The sequence below is a fragment of the Emys orbicularis genome, chromosome 10, assembly GCF_028017835.1.
Source record: "Emys orbicularis isolate rEmyOrb1 chromosome 10, rEmyOrb1.hap1, whole genome shotgun sequence".
NCBI classification, from domain to species: Eukaryota; Metazoa; Chordata; order Testudines; family Emydidae; genus Emys; species Emys orbicularis.
In genome coordinates, this window is record NC_088692.1 from 63,401,595 (window position 1) to 63,423,801 (window position 22,207).

The window sequence follows — 22,207 nt, forward strand, 5'->3', positions numbered from 1 at the left end:
ACACACACATACACACACACACACACACACACACACACACACAGAAGTTAGCTACCAGCCTTTCAGAATCCTCCCAATGTTGCTTTATTTTGCCTTGCAGCATCTTTCTCCCCCAATCTCTATGAGTTAATTCTTCCCTTATCAGATATTAACTCACCATCTCCTAACAGGCCCTTTGAGAAGAATGAAACAGTGGGAATTTCCTCACAACAGGCAGCTTCTTATCATAACCTGAGAAAACCTGGCAGATATTTAGCAAGGGATCCAAAAATTACTGTGTCCTCATGAAACACTTAAGGGGGACCATCTGTCATAAGAGCCTGAATCACCCCTATACTTTGAGCTGAAGTGAGGCTACTAAGAAAAGCTGTCTTTGCAGGTAGGTGGTAAAGGGAACAGCTTGCTCAGCACTCAGAGGGGCGGAAATTCATCAGCTCTGCTAATACTTAGGCTTGGCAGAATTGAATTTTTATTTTATTGTTTTGACAGATAATATTGATGTTTATTTTTAAGCATTGTTTCCAATTTTTATTATTTACATTTTCACAGTTGAGGGAAATTATGGAGGGAGGGGTCAGACAATGACAGAAGATGATGAGATTCAAAAAGTTCAAGCTTTATAACCGTTACCACCACCAACTGTCAGCATCAAATGTCAAAGTATACAAAGTAAATATCCTTAAATCAAACTAAGTTCTCAGGCAGCATTTCTCTTAGTTTGCCTATTTGCAAATTTTGATTAAGGAAATACTTTCTGGTTGGTTTGTGTGTGTACAGTGAAATTGACATTTATGACAATTATCGAGGAAAATCTCATCCTTCCAAGTCTACTAATACTATATTGAGGTCCCAAGGATAAGGGGGCTTCCAAATCAGTGGGAAAATGTGAATGAGGCCTTTAAGGAATCTTCCTGCTGTGGGATGGGGGAAAAACAAAAAAAGTATGGCCACCTGAATAGGAGTGTGTTATGCAGATATTGCTGCTAGAAGGAACCTTATGGAGCTGATTGAAAAACTGAGATTATTTCAGAGTTAGTAAATAGTCCAGTATTGCTGAAATTGGTGATGTCAGGGGAGAAAGCTGGTGCTGAGATCCCCAAAATAAAAAAATCTCTTCTATTCAGCTTTATAATTAAATCTCATGAAGGCTTCCTGCTTTAGAGCAGGGGGGGGAGGGATAGCTCAGTGGTTTGAGCATTGGCCTGCTAAACCCAGGGTTGTGAGTTCAATCCTTGAGGGGGCCACCTAGGGATCTGGGGCAAAATCAGTACTTGGTCCTGCTAGTGAAGGCAGGAGGCTGGACTCGATGATCTTCCAAGGTCCCTTCCAGTTCTAGGAGATAGGATATCTCCATTAATTATTATTATAGAGCAGAATGTTCTGAACCTCAGAAGAAAGCTTCTTTCTGTGGACATCATCCAGCCAACATCCTGGCTGTCAGATTATACACCTGGACCCAACTCTGTTACATCTAACTGTTGTTCTCAAAGACTACACAGACAGGGCCGGTAAGGTGATGGTGGCTGTGCTGAAACGTTCATCAGTTCTAAATACCACAACTGCCCGGCCCATACTGGAGTTTCCTCAGTACCCTTGGCATCATGGACATTGGTGGAAAGGTATGCATTAGTCTTAGTAGCCAGGCAATTAAAAAACAAACAAAAAACGACATCTGTCAGGGAGGATGGACTCCAACACCCTCTTAAACAGATTGTCAGACTTCTGTTGTTCTGGTCCGGGGCAAACAGATCTATTTCTGGAAATCTCCACTTGTGAAAGATGTTATGTAGGACTGAGTCTCTGACAGATCACGCATGGTAATCTGAGAACAGCCTATCAGCTGTTCTGTGAAAATAATGAGACCAGGACGGCAAGGCAACCAGAGTGATTTGGTTCAGAATGCACTAATTCCATTGCCACATGGCTACCTGATAGAGCAGGGAATGATCTTGCTCCCCCATGGCCTGTTGACATAATGCATTGTTGTGTTGAAGTCTGTCAGAACATGTACTGTGGATCCTGAAATGCTTTTTCATGCCAGTTGGACGGTTCTGAGCTCTAGATATTTATGTAGAGAAAAGCTTTTTGAGATGTCTGAGTGTCTTGGGAGGCAGCAGGTACTGTGTTGTACACCTGATGAGGAGAGGGCTTCTTGAGGGACTGTGACCATCATGTCCATGCAGTGCCTTCTGGATAGATAAACTGATTTCAACTTCAACCATCCTTCAATAGAATGTAGGTCAAGTCTGACAATCTCGGACATAAGAGCATGAGGCCATGGGTCCTAGTAGCCTGAGACACGTTCTTACTGATGGTCTTAATTGATCTTGAAGTGGGTTGATAAAACCTATCATTATTTGGAATCTCTTGTGTAAGGTAAGCTGTCATGGACCTGGACTCGATCAGTGTTCCTAAGAAATCTACGCTGAGTCAGTACAGTTTTTTGTCTTTTGATGTGGATCTAGTGAGGCAAACCACATTAGAATTATTTGTACTGAGTTAATCACCTGTTGTGGTGATCTTCCTCGAATCCTCTAGTAGTCAAGTTATGGATGAACCTGGATTCTTTATCTCCTTAGATAATCACCACGACTATTGAATACATTCAGTGATGTGGAAAGACCAAGGGTAGGACTGCTAGCAAGATGTTCCCACCAGGAACCTGAGGTATTTCCTGTAGGCTGGCTGGACTGATATGTAGAATAGGCATCTTGCAAGTCAAGAGCTGCAAATCAGTCCTGAAGATCTGAGTGAATTATAGAGGTCAAAATCACCATCCTGAACTTGAAATAACAGATTTTAAATCTTATCAGTGCTAATAACCTCGGGAGGGGAAAGGAGAGTGTCTAACCTAACAAGTTTATCTAAGGGAAAAAGACACGTGTTTTTGTAAACAGATGATTAACTATGATTCTGACTAACACCCGCTAGCACAGTGTCCAGAGCAAAGGAGACAACTGCTGTGGCTGTGAAACAGAACCTCTGGCCATAAGAAAGAACTCAGGGACAGCTGGACCTGTTCCAACCTTTACGCCATCAAGTGAGGGGGTAAAAGGGCATGTAGGATGCAGGCAGAGCCCCACACTCTACTGCCCAAAAGAAACCATCTCACATGCATGAAGCACATGCACACCAAGAGCAAAATCCATTTAGACAATCACTCACAGAAGAATCAATCAGTCCAGGGTTGTAATTCATCCTTATGAAAATGTTATAGAATATTCTCCATAGCCAGTTTACTAGTAGGGCTGCTTAAGAGTTTCTTTGTAGCATTAGCAATGGTAGAAGTGTTTTAAATCTCCATTATTCTTCTTCACTGTTTGCTATATGTAATGGGTTCTGGTTACTAAATTTCATAAATAACCTCAACTCTATATGCTTAGAACAGCCTTCAAACAGTAGATTAAAATAAAGGCTACTGGGAAAAACAAACAAGAATTTTTGAATTACTGCAACTAAGAAAAATTTAATGTTTAGTGCCTGACTGACTGACAAGCAGGCCCAAATTACAGATATGTATATGGCCATATAAACCATGTGATGTTTCCCATTCTTTCTTGCCATCTCCTATGGCTCTTGATGGGACAGAGATGACAGTAGCCCTCAGTTAAAATGACCTCTTACAAAACAGCCATTACCTCCCTTTGTTCCCAGCAAGTGTGAAGCAAAGCTGCTCTCAAAGAAGATGGTGTCACCTATGCCATGAGGGTCCACGATCTCCTCAGCGTGGCCTAACTTCTTTCCTATTGGGAACAACAAGAGGTGGTGGCCGTTTCCTAAGAGAACAGTTCTCTGTGGAATTCCCTAAATACCAAAATTCTATTTATCAGCCTCAGTTATGAAAAGTAAAAGCAGAAAGTTACTACTAATCATAAAATGAATGTCCTCAAATGGAGCCAATGCATGAGATTTCAGTGAGTTTTAACTCTATGGGGAGTTTGAAGTCTGCTATTCCATTATTAAAGTAATTCATAGTGAAGTGTTCAGACACTGGATGCTAAATTTCTTAAAGAACTCATTAAAAAAAACTTTAAAACTGATGTTATTTCAAACTAATTAACCAAATTTGGTGCAGAATGAATTGACAAATAAAAGATCAAGTGCAATAATTGTGGGAAGGATATGCTGTATTCCTTATACATAAAGTGGTTGAATTCCTGCTTTAAGAAAAAACCACCGCCACACCCCTCACAGTTCCATAATACATGCTCATAAAAAGTAAATCTAAACAGTCCATCTACACAAGTGCTTCCTACAGTAGCACAGATTCATTCATTGTATAGTGCCTAATCTTTATGTGTTTTTCCTCCTTGTTATTTTAACCCACAATAAACTATTCCCTAGGGAAATAATGTTATAGAGAAAATCGTTCTTTTCACTTTTTCAGGTTAACTTTATACAAAAAACTGAAACATCACTCCAAAGTTATTAGGCTGGGAGGGAAGGACCTGTAGTGTCTAGAGCTTAAAATGTGTGGTGATTGAACCTTGAATATCTGAATGTTCTGGACTTTATCAGAGTTAGACTTGTCCTCTGGAAACAGCTGTAGATGGGTTAGAGACTGAACCTGAGAATGAAGTGGTGCCTGCAAATAAGAGACCCCATCTACCGTGCCAATTACATTAATTTTTTGCTGTTCCTGTAATTAGGTAAGAACAAGAAGGAGAAAAAGTCACTGTAGAAAATTAAAAGAAACGATTGTCTTAGTACTTTTCAGGAGATAGAATATGAACAAAGCAAGGAACATGAATAAGAAAACGTCTATTGGCATCCTGGAGCATGAGGCCAGGCCACCTGCATGATCCAGGCCATAAACTGGCAGCCACAGCAACATTTTACATTTAACCATGAAGGTAGAGCACAGAACTTCCATTAGAAGCACCAATGAAAAGAACGAATGATAACCAAGGTAGTCTAGTATACCAGATTATATTTTGCGTAACCTATATTCAATCAAAACCTGCTGGAGAAAAAGTTATATGGAAAAATATTCTCATGTAATACTACCAAGTGATAAACTACTTTCTTAAATATAATTATAAATCTATTTTTGGTCACTACTAACCTAAATATTCCATCAGCTGTTCAGCAGTTATGATTTCCATCATTGGTGGCAGTTTGACCTGTGAAAGAAAAGGATTTTGCTTCAAAAACTGAGAAGTATATTTGAGGAAGTTTGTGTTACATTAAAATCAAAAAGTGATTTTACAAGCTCTTCTGGGCAGAGACCATACCTATCTCTTTGTTTATACAGCACCTCGCACAAGGGGGCCCAGATCCTATAGGATACCTCTAAGGGATACCATACTATATTTCAAAAAATAGAAAATACTTTCTAGTACATGAACTAAGCACACACAAGGGTGAAAGATCTCTCCGCCACAACATGAGAGTACAGTCACACAACTTAAAGGAATGACAGTTGCATACTGCTTGTGTACTGTATTTAATGTAACATGGTTAAATTATTTTTTTTTAATTGTACGTAGTGGAAAGTTAACTTGGTACATCTCTTGCTTTTCTACCGTCTTTTCCTTCCTCGCTTCACTCACCTTTTCTTCTTTCCTTTCTCTTCCCCTCCAACTCCTGATCTTTCCCTAGAATGTTTTTTCTCTACTTCCTCTCCTACATTTTCCTTCCTTCTCACAAGGTCCATCCCTCTCTCTCTTTCTCATATTTCACTATTCTAAATTATCCCATCAAGCTTTTCCTCTCTCCCCTCCATCATGCAAATTCAGATATAGGATTTTATTTATTTATTTATTTTAAAGAGAATACCTAATAGCAAAAGGAATAAGCTTACTACCCAAACAGATACTAAACACTGGGCCAAATTCCTGTGGAAGTACCTAAGTGAAACCCCTCTCCATATACACACACAGAAAGAATTGGTGCTGAAATCCCTGAATCTTGCTTGGAGCACCATCTTTTGTATCAGCCTCCAACTAGTAGGTGTCTGATAAATGTGAAGCTCTCACGCCAGTCTCCCAAGCCTCTGGGGCTGCTAGAAAAGAAGGAAGTCTTCTCTGTTTACTTCTTTACCAACTCTGAACATGGAACCCAAACCTCAATTGGAGTCATACTCCTTGGAAAATAGTTCCAGTGCCTACTTCTGCAACTGATGAAAATGAAATTCAATTGTCAGTTTCACTGCTTCCAGTGGGATTCAAAAAAAGCAGAAATGGAAACTAACAAGGCAAGTTTTCACTCCGCTGCATCTTGGCAAAACTATAAACAACATAAGCAGCACTAAAGCTCTCTGAAAACTCTGGAAGACAGAACAGCATCAGGTGACACTTATAATTTTGGAAAGGTTTCAAAACCATAAGGGCTGAAAAGCCTTAATACTTGATTCTCAAGAATCTGATGGAAGCATTTGCCTAGACAAGCAAATTTTTGAAACCTTTTAAAACTGAGCTACTTAGAATGATTAGACTTATACAACATCTCAACTTAACGGCAAATCAAATCTATTTTTATAGGGCTTCTATAACACTACAAACTAATGACTTTCAAAACCTTTGGCAAGTGTGCATACAAGATTTTTGCCAAAATGGCGCGCAGCCCTTGAGTTCTGTTGCAAGGATTTGTCTACACAGGGAAAAAGTTCAGAATAGATGGTGTAGAATAGCTATTGCTGAACAGGTATTCCACAGTAACTCCCCATATGGATACTCTTATTTTGCGCCTTTGTGAGTTTTAGGTTAATTCATTTTAGAAATGGATTACCCCAAACTGCTAAAAGGCACTCAGTGCGGAATAAGAGCGTCCACACAAAATGTCAAAGTGGAATAGCTATTGAGATCTAAATTTGCACCCTTCTTATTTTACAGTAACTCCCCGTATAGATAAACCCTTAAATCCCCAAGCAGCAATATTGGTCCATACTGTCTTTCACAATCTACAGCAGGCCACGAAACTATAGCTATTTTTCTGTTATGTAGACCTTCCAAGAGCTAGATGCCTGTGCTGCCTTCAAACTTGACTACAAAAACGTGCTTAGTCCTTCCCACAGAATTCAAGCAGAAGCTACAGCTAATGTAAAATAAGATCCATTTAAGCAATGTGAGCATATGGGATTACATCTGTGCTAAAGTCTCTGAACTGGCTTCTTGTTCACATCCCAACAATTCATGCTAATAGTGATTATCTTTAATGCCCTGCATAGTCTAGAACTAGCCCCTGCCTCTGATGATTTGGGGGAATCTATATGTATAACTTACAAATTCTGGTTATTATGAAGTTACTGTTATGAAAATTACTGTATCATAAATGCCCTCTGTTGAAGTGTACCCACCATGGTTCTAGCAGGATTGTTCACAGACCAGGGACAATGTAGAGTCATTAGAACTCAACAACCATGTATTCAGGGTAAAGTACGTTGGAACAATGGGTTTGCTTGAGCTGGAAGAGGATACCTCCTCATCCTGTCTGAAAGGAGAGGGGAAAATGGAGAGCAGAAAATTCCCCAAGCAGGACAAAAGACACCAACATACTGATGTTGGCCATAGAGGCTGGGTGGGTCAGGGGAAAATTCACAGTAAGACACAGGAAGTATAGGAAGGAGAGGGGAAGGGGATGGTCTGGCCACAGTCAGAGGAAGCAAGCTGACCTAGGAAGAGAGGCTCCATGTTTTGACAGAGAAGTCATACAGCTGCAAGGAAATAATCCTGGATCCCATAGAGGACCCTGTCCACAGCCGAAAGAATGCTCTGGAGTGGTGAGGAAACTCAGGCAGGGAAATGCATGTAGGGATGATTATTTTTATAGATCTGTGTATTTCTCATGCGATTAAGTAAGAAGCAATGTGTTAGAATTCTGTGCAAAGTGTGTGTTACTTGCTACACCTACCATGTAGCCCCTTGAAGAGGTAAAGCAGAAGGCTTGCCTCTTCAGGTGGAGTTTGGGAGACGGCTACTTAAGCCACAGGTGAGTCAGCACTGTTCCATTTCTGTGAAGAGGTAACACACACAATTGGTGCCCAGGACATGTACCAAACAGGCCAAGAGAAGAAACAGTGCTGCAGCCTACTGATGTGCAGGCAAGTAAGTGTCTGGATCGTCTCACAGAAATCTGGTGGGCCACCAAAAGGGTGAGCTCAACCACATCTAAGACACTTCCTCTCAACGTGGCAGTTAAATATTTTGGCTAGAAAGTACTTAGAGCCTAAATAAAACAGTTACTCATCTTCTTGTAACTGTTGTTCTTCGAGATGTATTGTTCATGTCCATTCCAATCAGACGTGCGCGCGCTGCATGCATAACAGCCGGAAGATTTATCCTCTAGCAGTATCCGCAGGGTTGGCCTGGGCGCCCTCTGGAGTAGCATCTTCATGGTGCCAAATATAGGGCCCAGCCGAGCCGACCCCCCGTCAGTTTCTTCTTGGTGCTGACAGAGGGGTAGGAGGGAGGGTATTGGAATGGACATGAACACCACATCTCGAAGAACAACAGCACAAGGATGGCGCACCAGCTCAGGAACTGGATCCACCCCACCTTGCCTTCTCATCACGACTATCCCCTGTCTGCCCTGTCTGGGCCCATATTACATTGGACCATTGGGTACTACGCACAGTAGAAAGGGGATATTCACTCCAATTCTCTGCCTGCCCGTCTGTCCTTCCACCCCCATCTCTCTTCAGGTACCCTTCTCACGAGCAATTCCTTATAAAACTCCCTACTCCTTTTGCTGGGAAGATGTTCCTCGGGAGCTCAGGGGGCAAGGGCTTCTATTCCCAGTATCTCCTAATTCCTTCAAAAGGCCTGTTTCTGGCCTGAGGAAGGCTTGGTCCGGCCAGAGCCATGGTCTGAAGTTAGGTGCAGCCTCTTCCTGCCGCTCTATTCCTCCTCTGGGAACCATCCTGTCGGTTTTGCTGGTAAAACTGCAGAGGAAGTTGCGGTCTGAAATGCCCGTGCTGCATGGCAGGGGGGTGTATGCCCAGGAACTTTAGGGTGGTCTTCAAGTCTTTTGAACTGTGCAGTCTACTGTCCGTCTTTTCAGAGACTAGGGCCTGACCTTCAAAAGGGTAGGTCTTAAATGGTCTGTTGGATTTCATGAGGTGGCCCGGAGCCAAGAGGACCTTCTCATGGCCACCCCTGTAGCCATGGTTTGGGCGGCTGCGGCATCAAGAGCAGCCTGCAAAGAGGCCCTAGCAATAAGTTTGCCTTCCTCCAGACCAAGGCATTAAATTCAGAACGGGAGTCTGGTAGTAGTAGCAGCTCGGCAAACTTGGCCATCGCTCTGCAGGTGTTAAAGGAGTACCTACCAATGATGGCCTGTTGGTTTGCAATGCAGAGCTGCAAACCACTGGTGGAGTAGACTTTCCTCCCAGACAAGTCCACCTTTTTCACCTCCTGATTTTTAGGGGAGGGTCCCTGAAGCCCCTGGTGCTTCCTTTGGTTTGCAGCATCTACCACCAAGGAGTCAGGTGGAGGATGAGTATAGAGATGCTCGTATCCCTTTGAGGGGACGTCTGTCATTTCTCTTCGCTTTAGGTGGCAAAGAGGCCGGAGTCTCCCAGAAAGTTTTTGTGGTCTCATTTATAGTTTTGATGAGTGGCAGTACAATATGCGAAGGCCCAGAGGGGGCAAGGATGTCCACCACGGGATCAGCATCCTCTACCAATTCCTCTGCCTGGATCCCCAGGTTTTGGGCCACCCTGCGCAACAACTGTTGCAGGACCCTTCTACTCTCTAAGGCCAGGGCCATTGAAGTGCCTGCAACAGCCTCATCTGGTGAGGATGAGAGCACCGACACATGGCCTTGGTAACTGCCCTCGGCACTAAGAGGGTCACATTGTTCGCGGGGCTGGTGTGCCGATGGTGCCGAGATGGTTGCTGGTGTCCAAGTCAGAGCAGCATGCGGAGGCACCGGCATCGTCACCGAGATAGTCTCGGTGCCAGGTGCTGCGAGGGGGATCAAGGATGCCGACTTGACTGACGCAGACCTGGATCTCGACGCCTGGCTCTGACCCTGGGCCTCTTGATAAGCCCAGGGAGTCCAGAAAGCCACTGAGCTGGTGGTTGCCATTGAGGTGGCCACGATGCCAGAGGAAGCTGGCGGCGACGCCTAGATCTAGATCTCCTGCTGCTGGACCTATCTCCAAAAAAAGACGACCATGGAGGAGCAGTACTGGGTGGTGCTGATGTTTGGTGCTGGGCCTCTGGGGACTGGTGTGGTTCCCCCACATGTGTGGCCGGCACTGGGGAGTGGCGTGCCAGAGATGGGGAGCGGTGTGACATCATCGCTGGCTTGCCCCTAGATGGAATAGTGGCCAGGTTATCACCAGTGCCTCATCCCTCCTTGGAGAAGGCGGTGCCATCAGGCAAATAAGGTCCTGCGCTGCCTCAAAAGTCTCTGGAGTGGAGGGGAGTTGAATGTCCTGGCCATGATGGTCCGGAGAATGGTAGTGGGCCAGACTTGACTGAACCCCTTGTGGGGCAGGAGCTGACAAGCCCCTGGGAGCTGCTGGGCCTGAAGTAGGCTGGGTGGGCTCAGGTCTCCTTGCCGCTGGCTCCTTAGGCTTAGGACAGGAAGAGCGCCCTTTCTCCTGCCTCTTTCTTCTGGGGAACAAAGATCAGCACCTGCCAGAAGTCTTTTGTTCAGCACCATGTCGGTGCTGGGACTCCTTAGCCTCCTTTCTTGGTGCTGGCTCACACGCCGGTGAGCTGTGCACCGAGGAGGTGGTGCTCGGCACAGGCTCTGCTAACCCAGGGTCGGACTCTGGGTGGAGGGCTGCCTCCATGAGGATAATTCTGAGGCTCTGCTCACGACCCTTAAGGGCCCTCGTCCGAAACCCTTTACAAATGCGGCTCTTGTCCTTTTGGTGACTCTCGCCAAGACACTTCCAACAAGAAGTGTGCAGGTCACTTTTTGGCATCAGTTTACCGCACACTTCACAAGATTTGAAACCTGGCAACCGAGGCATGCCCCGGTGTCAGGGAAGAAAGGTGGGGGGGAAGAAGGGGGAAGAGAAGGACCTCGTAACTGAAACTTAGAGAAACAACTAACTAACTATAGTTAGTTAGGGAGCTGGCGAACAGGGATGCTGTTCCAGGAAGAAAGACTTCTAAGGAGAGATGGGGTCCACCTATCGAGGAAGGGGAAGAGCATATCTGGATACAGACTGGCTAACCTAGTGAGGAGGGCATTAAACTAGGTTTGAAGGGGGCAGGTGATCAAAGCCCACAGGCAAGAACATGGAGACCTGGGAGAAGGTTTGGAATTTGGAGGGAGCATGGGCTGTTATAGCAGGGATAAAGGGACAAGACAGAACTGGATGGGGGAGGGAAATCAAATCTTAGATGTCTGTATACTAATGCAAGAAGTATGGAGAATAAGCAGGAAGAACTTGAAATGCTAGTAAACAAACAAAACTATGACATAGTTGGCATCACAGAGACCTGGTGGGATAATACACATGACTGGAATGTTGGTATAGAAGGGTACAGCTTGCTCAGGAAGGACTGGCCAGGAAAAAAGGGAGGAGGTGTAGGCTTATATATTAAAAATGTATATACTTGGACTGAGATTGAGATGGAAATAGGAGAGAAACTTGTTGAAAGTCTCTGGGTAAGGATAAAAGGAGTAAAAAACAAGGGTGATGCCATGGTAGGGGTCTACTACAGACCACCTAACTGGGAAGAAGAGGCTTTTTTTTTAAAACAGCTGACAAAATCATCCAAAGCACAGGACTTGGTAGTGATGGAATTCAACTACCCAGACATCTGTTAGTAAAATAATACAGCAGGGCACAGATTATCCAACAAGTTCTTGGAATGTATTGGAGACAATTTTTTATTTCAGAAGGCGGAGATAGTAACCAGGGAGAGGCTGTTCTAGATTTGATTTTGACAAATAGGGAGGAACTGGCTGAGAATTTGAAAGTGGAAGGCAGCTTGGGTGAAAGTGATCATGAAATGATGAGTTCAAGATTCTAAGGAATGGTAGGAGGGAGAACAGCAAAATAAAGACAATGGATTTCAAGGCGGCAGACTTCAGCAAACTCAGGGAGTTGGTAGGTAAGATCCTACGGGAAGCAAGTCTAAGGGGAAAAATAATAGAAGACATTTGGCAGTTTTTCACCACCTGGATCGATCGGTCTTCAGCTGTTGTTAAGACTGCGCCAATCACAACATGTCCGCCTTTCTTCTCCACGTTCGTCCGAAACGTTTTACAATGTCATCTTCCCATCTTCTTGGAGGCCGACCAGGTGGTCTTTTCTGTTCTCGCAGGTACAACACGGCAGTTTTTCAAAGAGACATTATTAAGGGCACAAGAGCAAACTATCCCACTGCGTAAGAAAGATAGGAAGTAGGGCAAGAGACACCGCTGGTTTAACTAGGAGATCTTCAATGATCTAAAAATAAAAAAAAAAGTCCTACAAAAAGTGGAAACTAGGTCAAATTACAAAGGATAAATATAAACAAATAACACAAGTATGTAGGGACAAAATTAGAAAGGCCAAGTCACAAAATGAGATCAAACTAGCTAGAAATATAATGGGTAACAAGAAAACATTCTACAAATACATTAGAAGCAAGAGGAAGACCAAGGACAGGGTAGGCTGGTTACTCAATGAGGGGAGAAAAACTGTAACAGAAAATGTGGAAATGGCAGAGGTGCTTAATGACTTCTGTATCATGGTTTTCACCAAGAAGGTGGGTGGTGACTGGAGGTCTAACATAGTGAATACCAGTGAAAATGAGGTAGGATCAGAAGAGGCTAAAATAGGGAAAGAACAAGTTAAAAATTACTTGGACAAATTAGATGTCTTCAAGCCACCAGGGCCTGATGAAATGCATCCTTGAATACTCAAGGAGCTGTCTGAGGAGATATCTGAGCCATTAGAGATGATCTTTGAGAAGTCATGGAAGATGGGAGAGATTCCAGAAGACTGGAAAAGGGCAAATATAGTTCCCATCTATAAAGAAGGAAATAAGGAAAACCCAGGGAATTACAGACCAGTCAGCTTAACTTCTGTACCCAGAGAGATAATGGAGCAAATAATTAAGCAATCAATTTGCAAACATCTAGAAGATAACAAGGTGATAAGTAACAGTCAGCATGGATTTGTCAAAAACAAATTGTGTCAAACCAACCCGATAGCTTTCTTTGACAGAATAACAAGCCTTGTGGATGGGGGGGGGGGGGGGGGTGTAGTGAGGCCATATTGGTAACAACTGGGAAATGGGCGGGCTTGCCCGCCCACTTCTAAAGGCCCCTCCCCCAGCCTAGCGGGAGGGACCACTGGACTCAGGAACCAAATAATCTCGTGGGACAACTAATGAAAAAACAGGGAGTGAAGTGACGGTTAAAGGTTCAAAATCAGGGCACCGGATGGGGACACCGAGCAGAGAACCCCGGACAGCGCCCACTGCTCCTCAAAGGTGGCAAAGGAGCCAGCGGACGCTGCCCAGTGGAACTCTGCCCGGAGACGTGAAACTAGGGAGGTACGGAAATAGGCCCCACAGTCGCAGAGCACCCCCTCATCCAATATCCTCTCCCTGGTATTATAGATGGTAAGTTTAGCTAAAGCCAGGAAGAGGTTGACAAGGAGGTCTCGCGACTTAGTGGGGCCACGGATAGGGTGTGCATAAATGAACAGGTGTGGGGAAAAGTTCAGCCAGAACCTCAACAAGAGGTTCTGGAGGAGCCGGAACAGGGGCTGCAACCTGGCGCACTCAAGGTAGGCGTGCGCCAGGGTCTCCCTCACGCTGCAGAATGGGCAGGCCTCGGGAATAGGGGTGAACCGCGCCAGGTGCACGCCCGTGCTCACGGCTCCGTGAAGGAGCCGCCAACCAATGTCCCCGGCGGGCCTTGGGACTAAGGTAGAATAAAGGCTGGCCCACCGGGGCTCCTCACCCTCCACAGGCATTAGATAGTCCCGCCATTTGGTGTCAGGGCGGGACGCGAGGGTGAGGAGATGCAACGTGTGGAGCACAAGCGTGTACAGGTGGTCTCTGGGCGCGGTTCGAAACCGGACCGGCTGCAGAGCGTGCAGCCGGCTCGGATTGTGGGAGCGGGGGAGCCGGGGGGGGGCTCGCGGAACAGGGGCCCGATAAAAAGGTCCGGAGGGCCCGGGGTGAGGGGTGGGCGGGGAGCGCCCTCTCGCAGGGCCCGCCCCAGGAAGCTGAGAGAAGGGGGCGACAAGGCAGCGCCCACCTCCTGGAGTACACGCAGAGGGGTCGCAAGGGTGGAGAGCCCCATGCGCCGGCCAAGCGCGCGGGGATCCACCCAATCACCCCTGGCGTAGTCCAGGAGGTCTCCGATCCTGGTGGTTTCTGCCAGGACCAACCTCCGGCTCACCAAGGGAGACTCCGCCACCTGCACACGGAGATCGGGGTTGTGCAGCAGGGGCTCCGCGAGGAGGTCCGCGCCCTCGGTGGCCACAATGGACCTGGTCGCCGAAAAAAGCTTCCAGGTCCGGAGGAGGTCCTGGTAGAAGACCGGCAGCTCCGAGAGGTCTCGTGGAAGACCTCTCGGGTGAAGAAAAAGGAGCTGCCGGTCGTATCGGAGCCCTCAGAGGCGGCGGAGGAAGGCGTGCGCTAACGTGCTCCACGCCGGACTACCTGTACCATAAAGGAGACTCTGCAGGGCCTGGAGGCGGAAGACAGACCAGGCCCTGTCCTCCCTCCTCCAGGGGAAGACTCAGAACCCCTGCAGAGACCCAGTGCAGTCCCGGCCAGAAAAAATCCAGGGCCGTCCTCTGGAGCCTGGCCAGGAACCCCGGGACCGGGCTCAGGGTGTTGAGCCGGTGCCAGAGCATGGACAGGACGAGCTGGTTCAGCACCAGTGCCCTCCCTCGCAGGGAGAGACACCGGAGCAGTCCTGTCCATCTCTGCAGCCGCTCACCCACCCTGACCTCTAAATCCTGCCAGTTCTCCGGCGGAGAAGGATGCGTGGCGGAAAGGTAAACGCCGAGATAGAGCAGCGGACCCGCGCTCCACCTAATGGCTTGAAGCGCGGGTGGGAGGGAGCTCGCCCGCCACCCGTCCCCGACCACCAGGCCAGAGCTCTTGACCCAGTTGACCCAGGCGGAGGAGGCCGCCGAGTAAACGGCCTGGCAGGCCTCCACCCGCACCAGGTCGCCTGGGTCCTGGACCACGAGGAGCACGTCGTCGGCGTACGCCGACAGGACCAGCCGCAGCTCCGGCTCCCGAAGCGCCAACCCCGCCAACCTCCGACGGAGGAGGCAGAGGAAGGGCTCGATCGCCAGAGCATACAGCTGGCCCGAGAGGGGGCACCCCTGCCGTACTCCCCGCCTGAAGCTGACCGGCTCGGTCAGGGTCCAGTTGAGCCTGACCAGACACTCCGCCTCAGCGTACAGCACCTGGAGAAAACTCACAAACTGGGGCCCGAAGCCGAACGCCCGCAGAGTGCCCAGGAGATACCCGTGGTCCATCCTGTCGAACGCCTTCTCCTGGTCCAGGGACAGGAGGGCGAACGACAGACCATCCCTACGCCCCAGCTCTAATAGGTCCCGGACCAAGTACAGGTTATTAAAGATGCTCCGGCCCGGGACGGTGTAGGTCTGGTCGGGATGGACCACGTCCGCCAGCACGGACCCCAGCGAGATGGCCTTCGCTACGACCTTATAGTCCGTGCTGAGGAGCGAGACGGGACGCCAGTTCCGTAAATCGCGGAGGTCCCCCTTCTTCGGCAACAGGGCGAGCACAGCTCGCCTGCACGAGAGAGGGAGGACCCCGCTTTGCAAGGACTCGGCCCAGACGGTGACGAGGTCTGGGCCGAGGACGTCCCAAAACACGCGGTAGAACTCCACGGTCAGCCCATCCATGCCCGGAGATTTGTTGGTGGGCATGAGACGGAGGGCTTCCGAGAACTCGGCCAGAGAGAGAGGCAGCTCCAGCCGGTCTCGGTCGCCCGCGCTGACCGTCGGGAGCTCGGTCCAGAGCACCCTGCGGGCCTCGGCTTCGGTCAGATCCGGGGAGAAAAGAGCGGCGTAGAAGGCCCTGGCCCTTCCACGCATCTCTCCCGGATCCGTGAGGGGGGCACCATCCTCCGCCAGGAGGCAGGTGACATGCTTTTTGGCCCCCCTCTTTTTCTCCAGGGCGTAGAAGAAGCGGGAGCCGCGATCCATCTCCCGAAGGAGACGGATGCGGGATCGAACGAACGCGCCCCGGGCCCGGTGGTCTTCCAGGGCCCGGAGCTCCTCCCGCTTCTCCCGGTACGCCGCGCAGAGGGGTGGATCCTCGGGGCCGGAGGCCAGACGCCTCTCTAGCTCTAAGACCTCCCGCTCCAACTGCCCTATCAACGCATCCCTCCGCCGGCTGGCTCCCCGGTTGTAGTCTCGGCAGAAGAGCCGCACGCGGACCTTCCCCACGTCCCACCACCGCCGTGCCGAGGGAAAGGCGCGCCGCTGCCCCCGCCAGGCCAGCCAGAACTCCCGGAAGGCCGCCACGAAGCCCACGTCCTCCAGCAAACTATTATTAAAATGCCAATAGGCTGGCCCCGGCCTCTCAGAACTGAGAGAGGCCGTCACGGTCACCAGGTGGTGATCCGTGAACGGGGCCCGCCGGATGCCGGAGGCGTGGGCCCGGGACAGATGAAAGCGTGACAAATAGATACGGTCCAACCGGGAGTGGCGCGACCGGTCGTCCTCCACCCGGACATAGGTGAAGGTGGTGTCGTCGTCCGGGTGGTGGTCGCGCCAGACGTCCACCAGGGAGTGATGGTCCACGATCTCCCTGAGGACACCCGCGGCTGCCTGGGAAGTCTCAAGCCCTGAGCGGTCCTCGTCCTCGAGAGTGGTGTTGAAGTCCCCGCCCAGGACCAGGCACTCGTGAGGATCCAGGGTGCCGAGGAAGGCCGCCGCCTGCCGGTAAAAAGGCACTCGTTCCGGGCCCGTGTTCGGGGGATAGACGTTGACTAGGTTTAAAAGCAGCCCCTCGACACGGGCCCGGACGTGCAGCAGGCGGCCCGGCACGACCTCGGCGACCCCCAGCACCTCGGGCCGTAGCTCGGGGGAGAACAGGGTGGCCACCCCAGCCGAATGGGCGCTGAGGTGGCTAAAATAGACCCCGTCCCCCCACTCCAGCCGCCAGCTAGCCTCGACGGGCTGGAGCCATGTGGGTCTCCTGCAGGAAGATCACAGAGTACCCCCCCTCCCGAAGGAAGGAGAGCACCTGGCTCCTGCGGAGACCCACTCTACAGCCCCGGGTGTTTAACGATGCAAAGACGGTGACAGTCATAGCGAGGGCTGGAGCGGATCCTCACGGGCAGGGGGATCGACGGCCTCCAGCGAGCCCCGCTAGAGCCCGGTCTCGACCCCAAAGGTCAAGAGGGAGTCGCGGAACTTGCGGGCCCTCCGATAGGCCGCGATGTCCTGCCGCCCGGTCCCTCTCCCCTCCCCCAAAAGCGCCTTCACGGCCCGGAGGACACGATGGAAATCCCCCCAGCGCTGAAGGGCGAGCTGCACCTTGCCCTTTGAGCCGCGGGTGTCCGATAGAAAGAGGCGCAGCTCATCCCTCAGCGCAGGGGGGAAGGCAGCGGCCAAGTCGCCGCCGTCCTCCGGTGGGGCCCCTGAAAGGTCCTCGCGGCCCACGGAGACGGGCAAACAAGGGGCCAAGCTCCGGCGCTGCTGCGCCGGGCAGCCCGTCCCCATCCCCGGCAAAGGAGAGGGCGGCGGAGGGAATAATGCAGCCCCTACAGTGATGGGAAGGGGAGACACGAAAACCGCCCCCTGAGGGTTGTCTGTAGGTATCGGAAATGTGACAACACCGGGGGCGGCAGTGGAACTGGAGGTGGAAGGGAGAGAGACAGGTGACACCTTAGGGGCAGGATCGGGGGTAAGGGCGGGATCAGGGACAGGGTTCGAGGCAGGAACTGGGACTGGGGCAGAAGAAGGGACAGGATCAGGGGCAGGGACGGGAACGGGCTCTGGATCTCCGCCAACCGAGCCGCTAGGGTGCGGCTCCTCTCGACCAGGGTCTTGGGTCGAGGGGACGGAGGAAGCAGGGAGAGAGGAAGCTTCGGGGATAGGAACGGGAGAAAGGGCAGGATCAGGGTCAGGAACCGGCCGCTCAACGGCGGCCGCCGCCCCGAGGGGCTCGGCGGCCTCGCATGAGGTGGTATTTGCGGCCGGGCTGACGGGTAGGGCCAAGGGTTCCCCAAGGACAAGGTCGGGGGCGGCGGAACTAAGCCGCCGCCCAGATCGAGGCCCGCTGGTGGAGGGTCGTCCTCCCCCTGAGTGACCGGGGTCAGACCCAGGGCCTCGATCTCATCAAAGATGGAGGTGAACGCGGTTCCCTCGGCCCCGGCAACCTCCCCGCCAGTCACGGAGACAACAACCGCCCCGGCATCGGCGGCGGGGGGCACAGGAGGAATAAGGGCCGAGGGACTCGCCACCAGAGCCTCCGTAGGGGGGGGCTCAACAAGGGGAACAGGAGTTTCTCCGTCCGCTGCCACGGTGTCCATGGCCGGCACCTCCTGCTGGGCACCGTCCGGGGGCGCGGTAGAAGAGCTAACAACCTCAGCCCCCCGCAGCATCTTTCGGGGGGCCTGCTCTCCCTCCTCATCGGAGGGGAGGGATCGAGCCCGCGATCTGCGGGCGCCGCGCTTCCCCCGGACGGTCACCCAGCCCGCCGAGGTGGAAGTGGAGGTGGAGGGCCGGTCAGCAGGGGCAGGGCCAGAGGGCAAGGACAATGGTTTCGGGGCTCGGGGCGGCAAGGGCGGGACAGCGGGGGGAAGAGAAACCTCCCCCTGGGGCGGGCCCTCTCCCGCGGCCGGCAGAGGCCTCCCCGCCCTCTCCTCCACGGGCCCCGCCGAACTAGACTCGCTGGAGGCGAGGCCCGCCCGCTCGGCCGTCCCCGCGGCCCGAGCGGGGGCTACGGTAGAAGGAGGAGGAACGGCAACCGCGATAGCCGGGCCGCCAGGGTCGCCGGCGGTGACAGGGCCGGCGCCCTCCCGGGGGTCCCGGATGCCCCTCCGTGCTGGGCCAGGGGACAGTCCCTCTGGACATGCCCCGTCGCCCGGCAGAGGAAGCACCGGGCCTCCCCCGTTGAATAATGGACCCGATGGTGGGCCACCTGGTAGGACACCAGGAAGGACCCCTCGAGCGCCACTCCGCCACGCGCCGCCGGCGGTACTTGGAGCTGGACCTGCCGGCGGAAGGACAGGATGTGACGGAGGGCGGGGTCCTTACAGCCCAACGAGAGAGGGCTGAGAACGGAGATGGGCTTCCCCAGGGTGGAGAGGGCAGGCAACAGGGCAGCGTTGGGGAGGAAGGGCGGGACGGAGGTCAAGACCACCCGGATGCCCAGGTCCTCCAGGGGTTCTAAGGGGACAAACACACCCCCCACCGCCAGGCCCCTTTCCACCGCCTCCTGCGCGGCGGCCTCCGACGCCAGGAAGAACACAGCCTTCCCGTACATTTTGGAGGCCGCCCCGATGGCCATGGGCCCCACCACCCTCGCCAACACCCGCACGTAGGTCTCGATGTGGGGCGAGGCAGGCACCAGGTGGCAGCGGACGCCATGCCTCCTAGTTAGTGAGGGGAAGGGGCCTCGGCCACCAGGGATGGGTCCGGAGGCGGCGGTCGGGGCGGATGGTGCGGCGGCATGCGGAGGGGCGGCGGCCACCTGAGCGTATGCTCTGGGGGCCCGAGATGGAGCGCCCCCAGAGGTGGTGGAAGGGACGGCAGGAGAGGGAGGGGCCGCGGCAGGTGTCGGGGCCGCGGCGGGGAGGGCAGCCTCGCCCGCAGGAGGTGTGGCCTTACGGGCGGGGCCCTTGCCCTTCTTCTTGCCTTGGCCCTTCCTGCCGGTGGAGGGGGCAGCCGTGGCAGCGGCGGAGTCTAGGCCAGGGGTAGCCGAAGGGTCAGCCACTGGGGCGGGCGGGGGTAACGGGGAAACCACGGGGTCAGCAGAGGCAGGAGCAGAGGCAGGGGCCGGGGAAGGGGTCGAAGCAGAGGCAGGGGCAGGGGCAGGAACAGGGTCCTCTGCCATGATGGCTCAGAGAGGCTCTAGTGGGGGGGGGGGGGGTGACAGGTAACTACTCCTCCCCGCTAGGCAAGACGCAGGGGAGGAGGATTCAGCAGGAGGGGTGGGGGGGAGACAGGGAATATGGGGAGGGGGCTAACCACTCCTCCCTGTTAGGCTACGGTAAGGGAAGGAGGGCGCCCCTGGGGTGGGTGGCAGGAGAACCAGGAAAAAGCAACCGCTCTCCCCGCTAGGCTGCAGGCTGGGGAGGAGGGCGCCAACGGTGGAGCACGCAGGGACGAAAAGGGGGGCACAGGTGCTAAAGAGGGATACCGGCTCCTCCGGCTGCACTGGGGGGGGAGGGACTACAATATCAGTGGGAAGGCTGTGAACAGTGCGAGGGGGCAACTGAAAAGGGGCACAAGCGCCTACGGGGGGAGCATGGGCGCACAGGCAAAACACACCAAACTGGAGGGGGGGGCAAGGGGAAGCAAAGGGGAAAACCAAGGGGGCAGGCAAAGTCCAGGGAGGGAAACTACAAGGGCAAGGGCGGGGCAGGCACCCTAACCAAAGCTAAAATTCGGGGCGGGGCAAGTAACAAATGCTGAAGGGCTAGGGCGGGGCAGGCAAACTAACAGAGAGGCTCAAAGCAGGTAACGGGCAGGACAGGGGAGGGCCAACTAACACAGGGGGACCACAGGGAGGGTGGCCCACCAGCCAAACGCAGCTGGGGGGCAGGATAAGTCCAAGGTGGGAAGGTAGGTGCGCCCACAGGCGCTTGTGTAACTCAGTCCTTGCCGCTCACTACTGCAGACAAACAGTCCTGGATGCCCGTCGAGGGGCGAAGAGCAGGTCCAGGCGGTACGTGGGACGGTAGAGGGGGCAGCGGTGGGGGCGGTGGCAGAGGGGGAGCAGATGGACGAGGGGGAGGGCTCTGCGCCCCACCCCCTCGCTCCCTTCAACAGCAATTGGAGTCACCACCACCCCAGGAGCAGAGATGGTCAAAGTCACTCAATACTCAGTTCTTAAACAAACCCCCTCCACAATATCCCTCAACAGGAACCCAGTCTCTTCTCACTCCACGACGGTGGCAGCAGCTCCAACCCAGCAGCAGCAGCAAGCAGCAGTCAGCCGGCCAAGCAGGCAGGCAGGAGGGACCCCTAGATGGTGTTGGGGCCCGTGCTTCTCCCTCCAGAGGCGGGGGGGGGGGGGGCAGGCCGGCAAGGGCCCCCCCCCCACTCACTCAGTCAGCAGCAGTAGTAGTAGTCCAGGGAGGGAGACTCCGACCAGCAGCAGCCCAGGAAGGGGGTGGGAGTAGGAGCTCTAGCCAGCAGCAGCCCAGAAGAAGAGGAAGAGGGAGAGCTCCAGCCACAGCGGACTGATCCCTCCCTGTAGGGAGGCGGTGTGGCTCCCCGCCGCCCCGGAGAGGGAAGAGCCCGTCCCTCAGAGGGTCAGGCGGCGACCCGGAAGTATAAAGGCTCGCCCTCAGAGGTCAGTAAGGCCCCAGCCGCCGGAGAGACCGGATGTCTCCAGCCTAGCTCGTGACTGGGAAAACTCCGCGGCCCAAGGCCTGCACCCACTACCCGGAGGAGTTGCCGGGCCCGCCCTGCGCCCACTACCCGGAGGAGTTGCCGGGCCCGCCCTGCGCCCACTACCCGGAGGAGTTGCCGGGCCCGCCCTGCGCCCACTACCCGGAGGAACCTATGGTGCTGGATCCCCCAGAGGACAACACCCAGTCCCAGGTACTACCAGAGGGGGAGTCTGGAAGTAGCCCGGGGGCAGCCAACCCTAGTCTGGCTGCAGCACTGCCAGAGCCCATGTCAGTGTGTTGCGGCCAGGATCCCCACTAAGCAGCGAGTCTTCTGCTGCTGCTAGGGCCCCGGGCTGGGACACAGTGGAGTGGGAGGGCCTGCGTCCCCCCTGCCACCCAACCCGTGGGTGGCAATCTCCCCCTCTCCCAGGCCTTTGGAGGCTTAGGGACTACTGTTGTTTCTCAGCCCTGCCTGAGGGCTTGAGCTCTGACTCTGCACTGCCCCGCCCTGACCTAGGGCCTGGGCTTACTATTAATTGTACTGTTGTTGCTCAGCCCTGATTGCGGGCCTGAGCCCTGACCCATTGTTACCCCGCCCTGACCCAGGGCCTGGGCTCCCTACTGTTTATGCTGTGGTTGCTCAGCCCTGCCTGAGGGCCTGAGCTCTGACTCTGCATTGCCCCGCCCTGACCTATGGCCTGGGCCTGCTATTAATTGTACTGCTCCTGCTTAGCCCTGCCTG

At 52.9% G+C, this 22,207-nt stretch overlaps 1 protein-coding gene across 1 annotated transcript in view; it reads right to left on the reverse strand.

Annotated features, from left to right (window-relative positions):
• Nucleotides 1–22,207, reverse strand: part of MINDY2 (MINDY lysine 48 deubiquitinase 2) — a 115,564-nt gene that overhangs the window by 86,111 nt on the left and 7,246 nt on the right. The window contains exon 2 of the mRNA XM_065412009.1: nt 5,066–5,123. Within this exon, the coding sequence (XP_065268081.1) occupies nt 5,066–5,123 (58 nt within the window). The remainder of the gene's footprint in view (nt 1–5,065; nt 5,124–22,207) is intronic.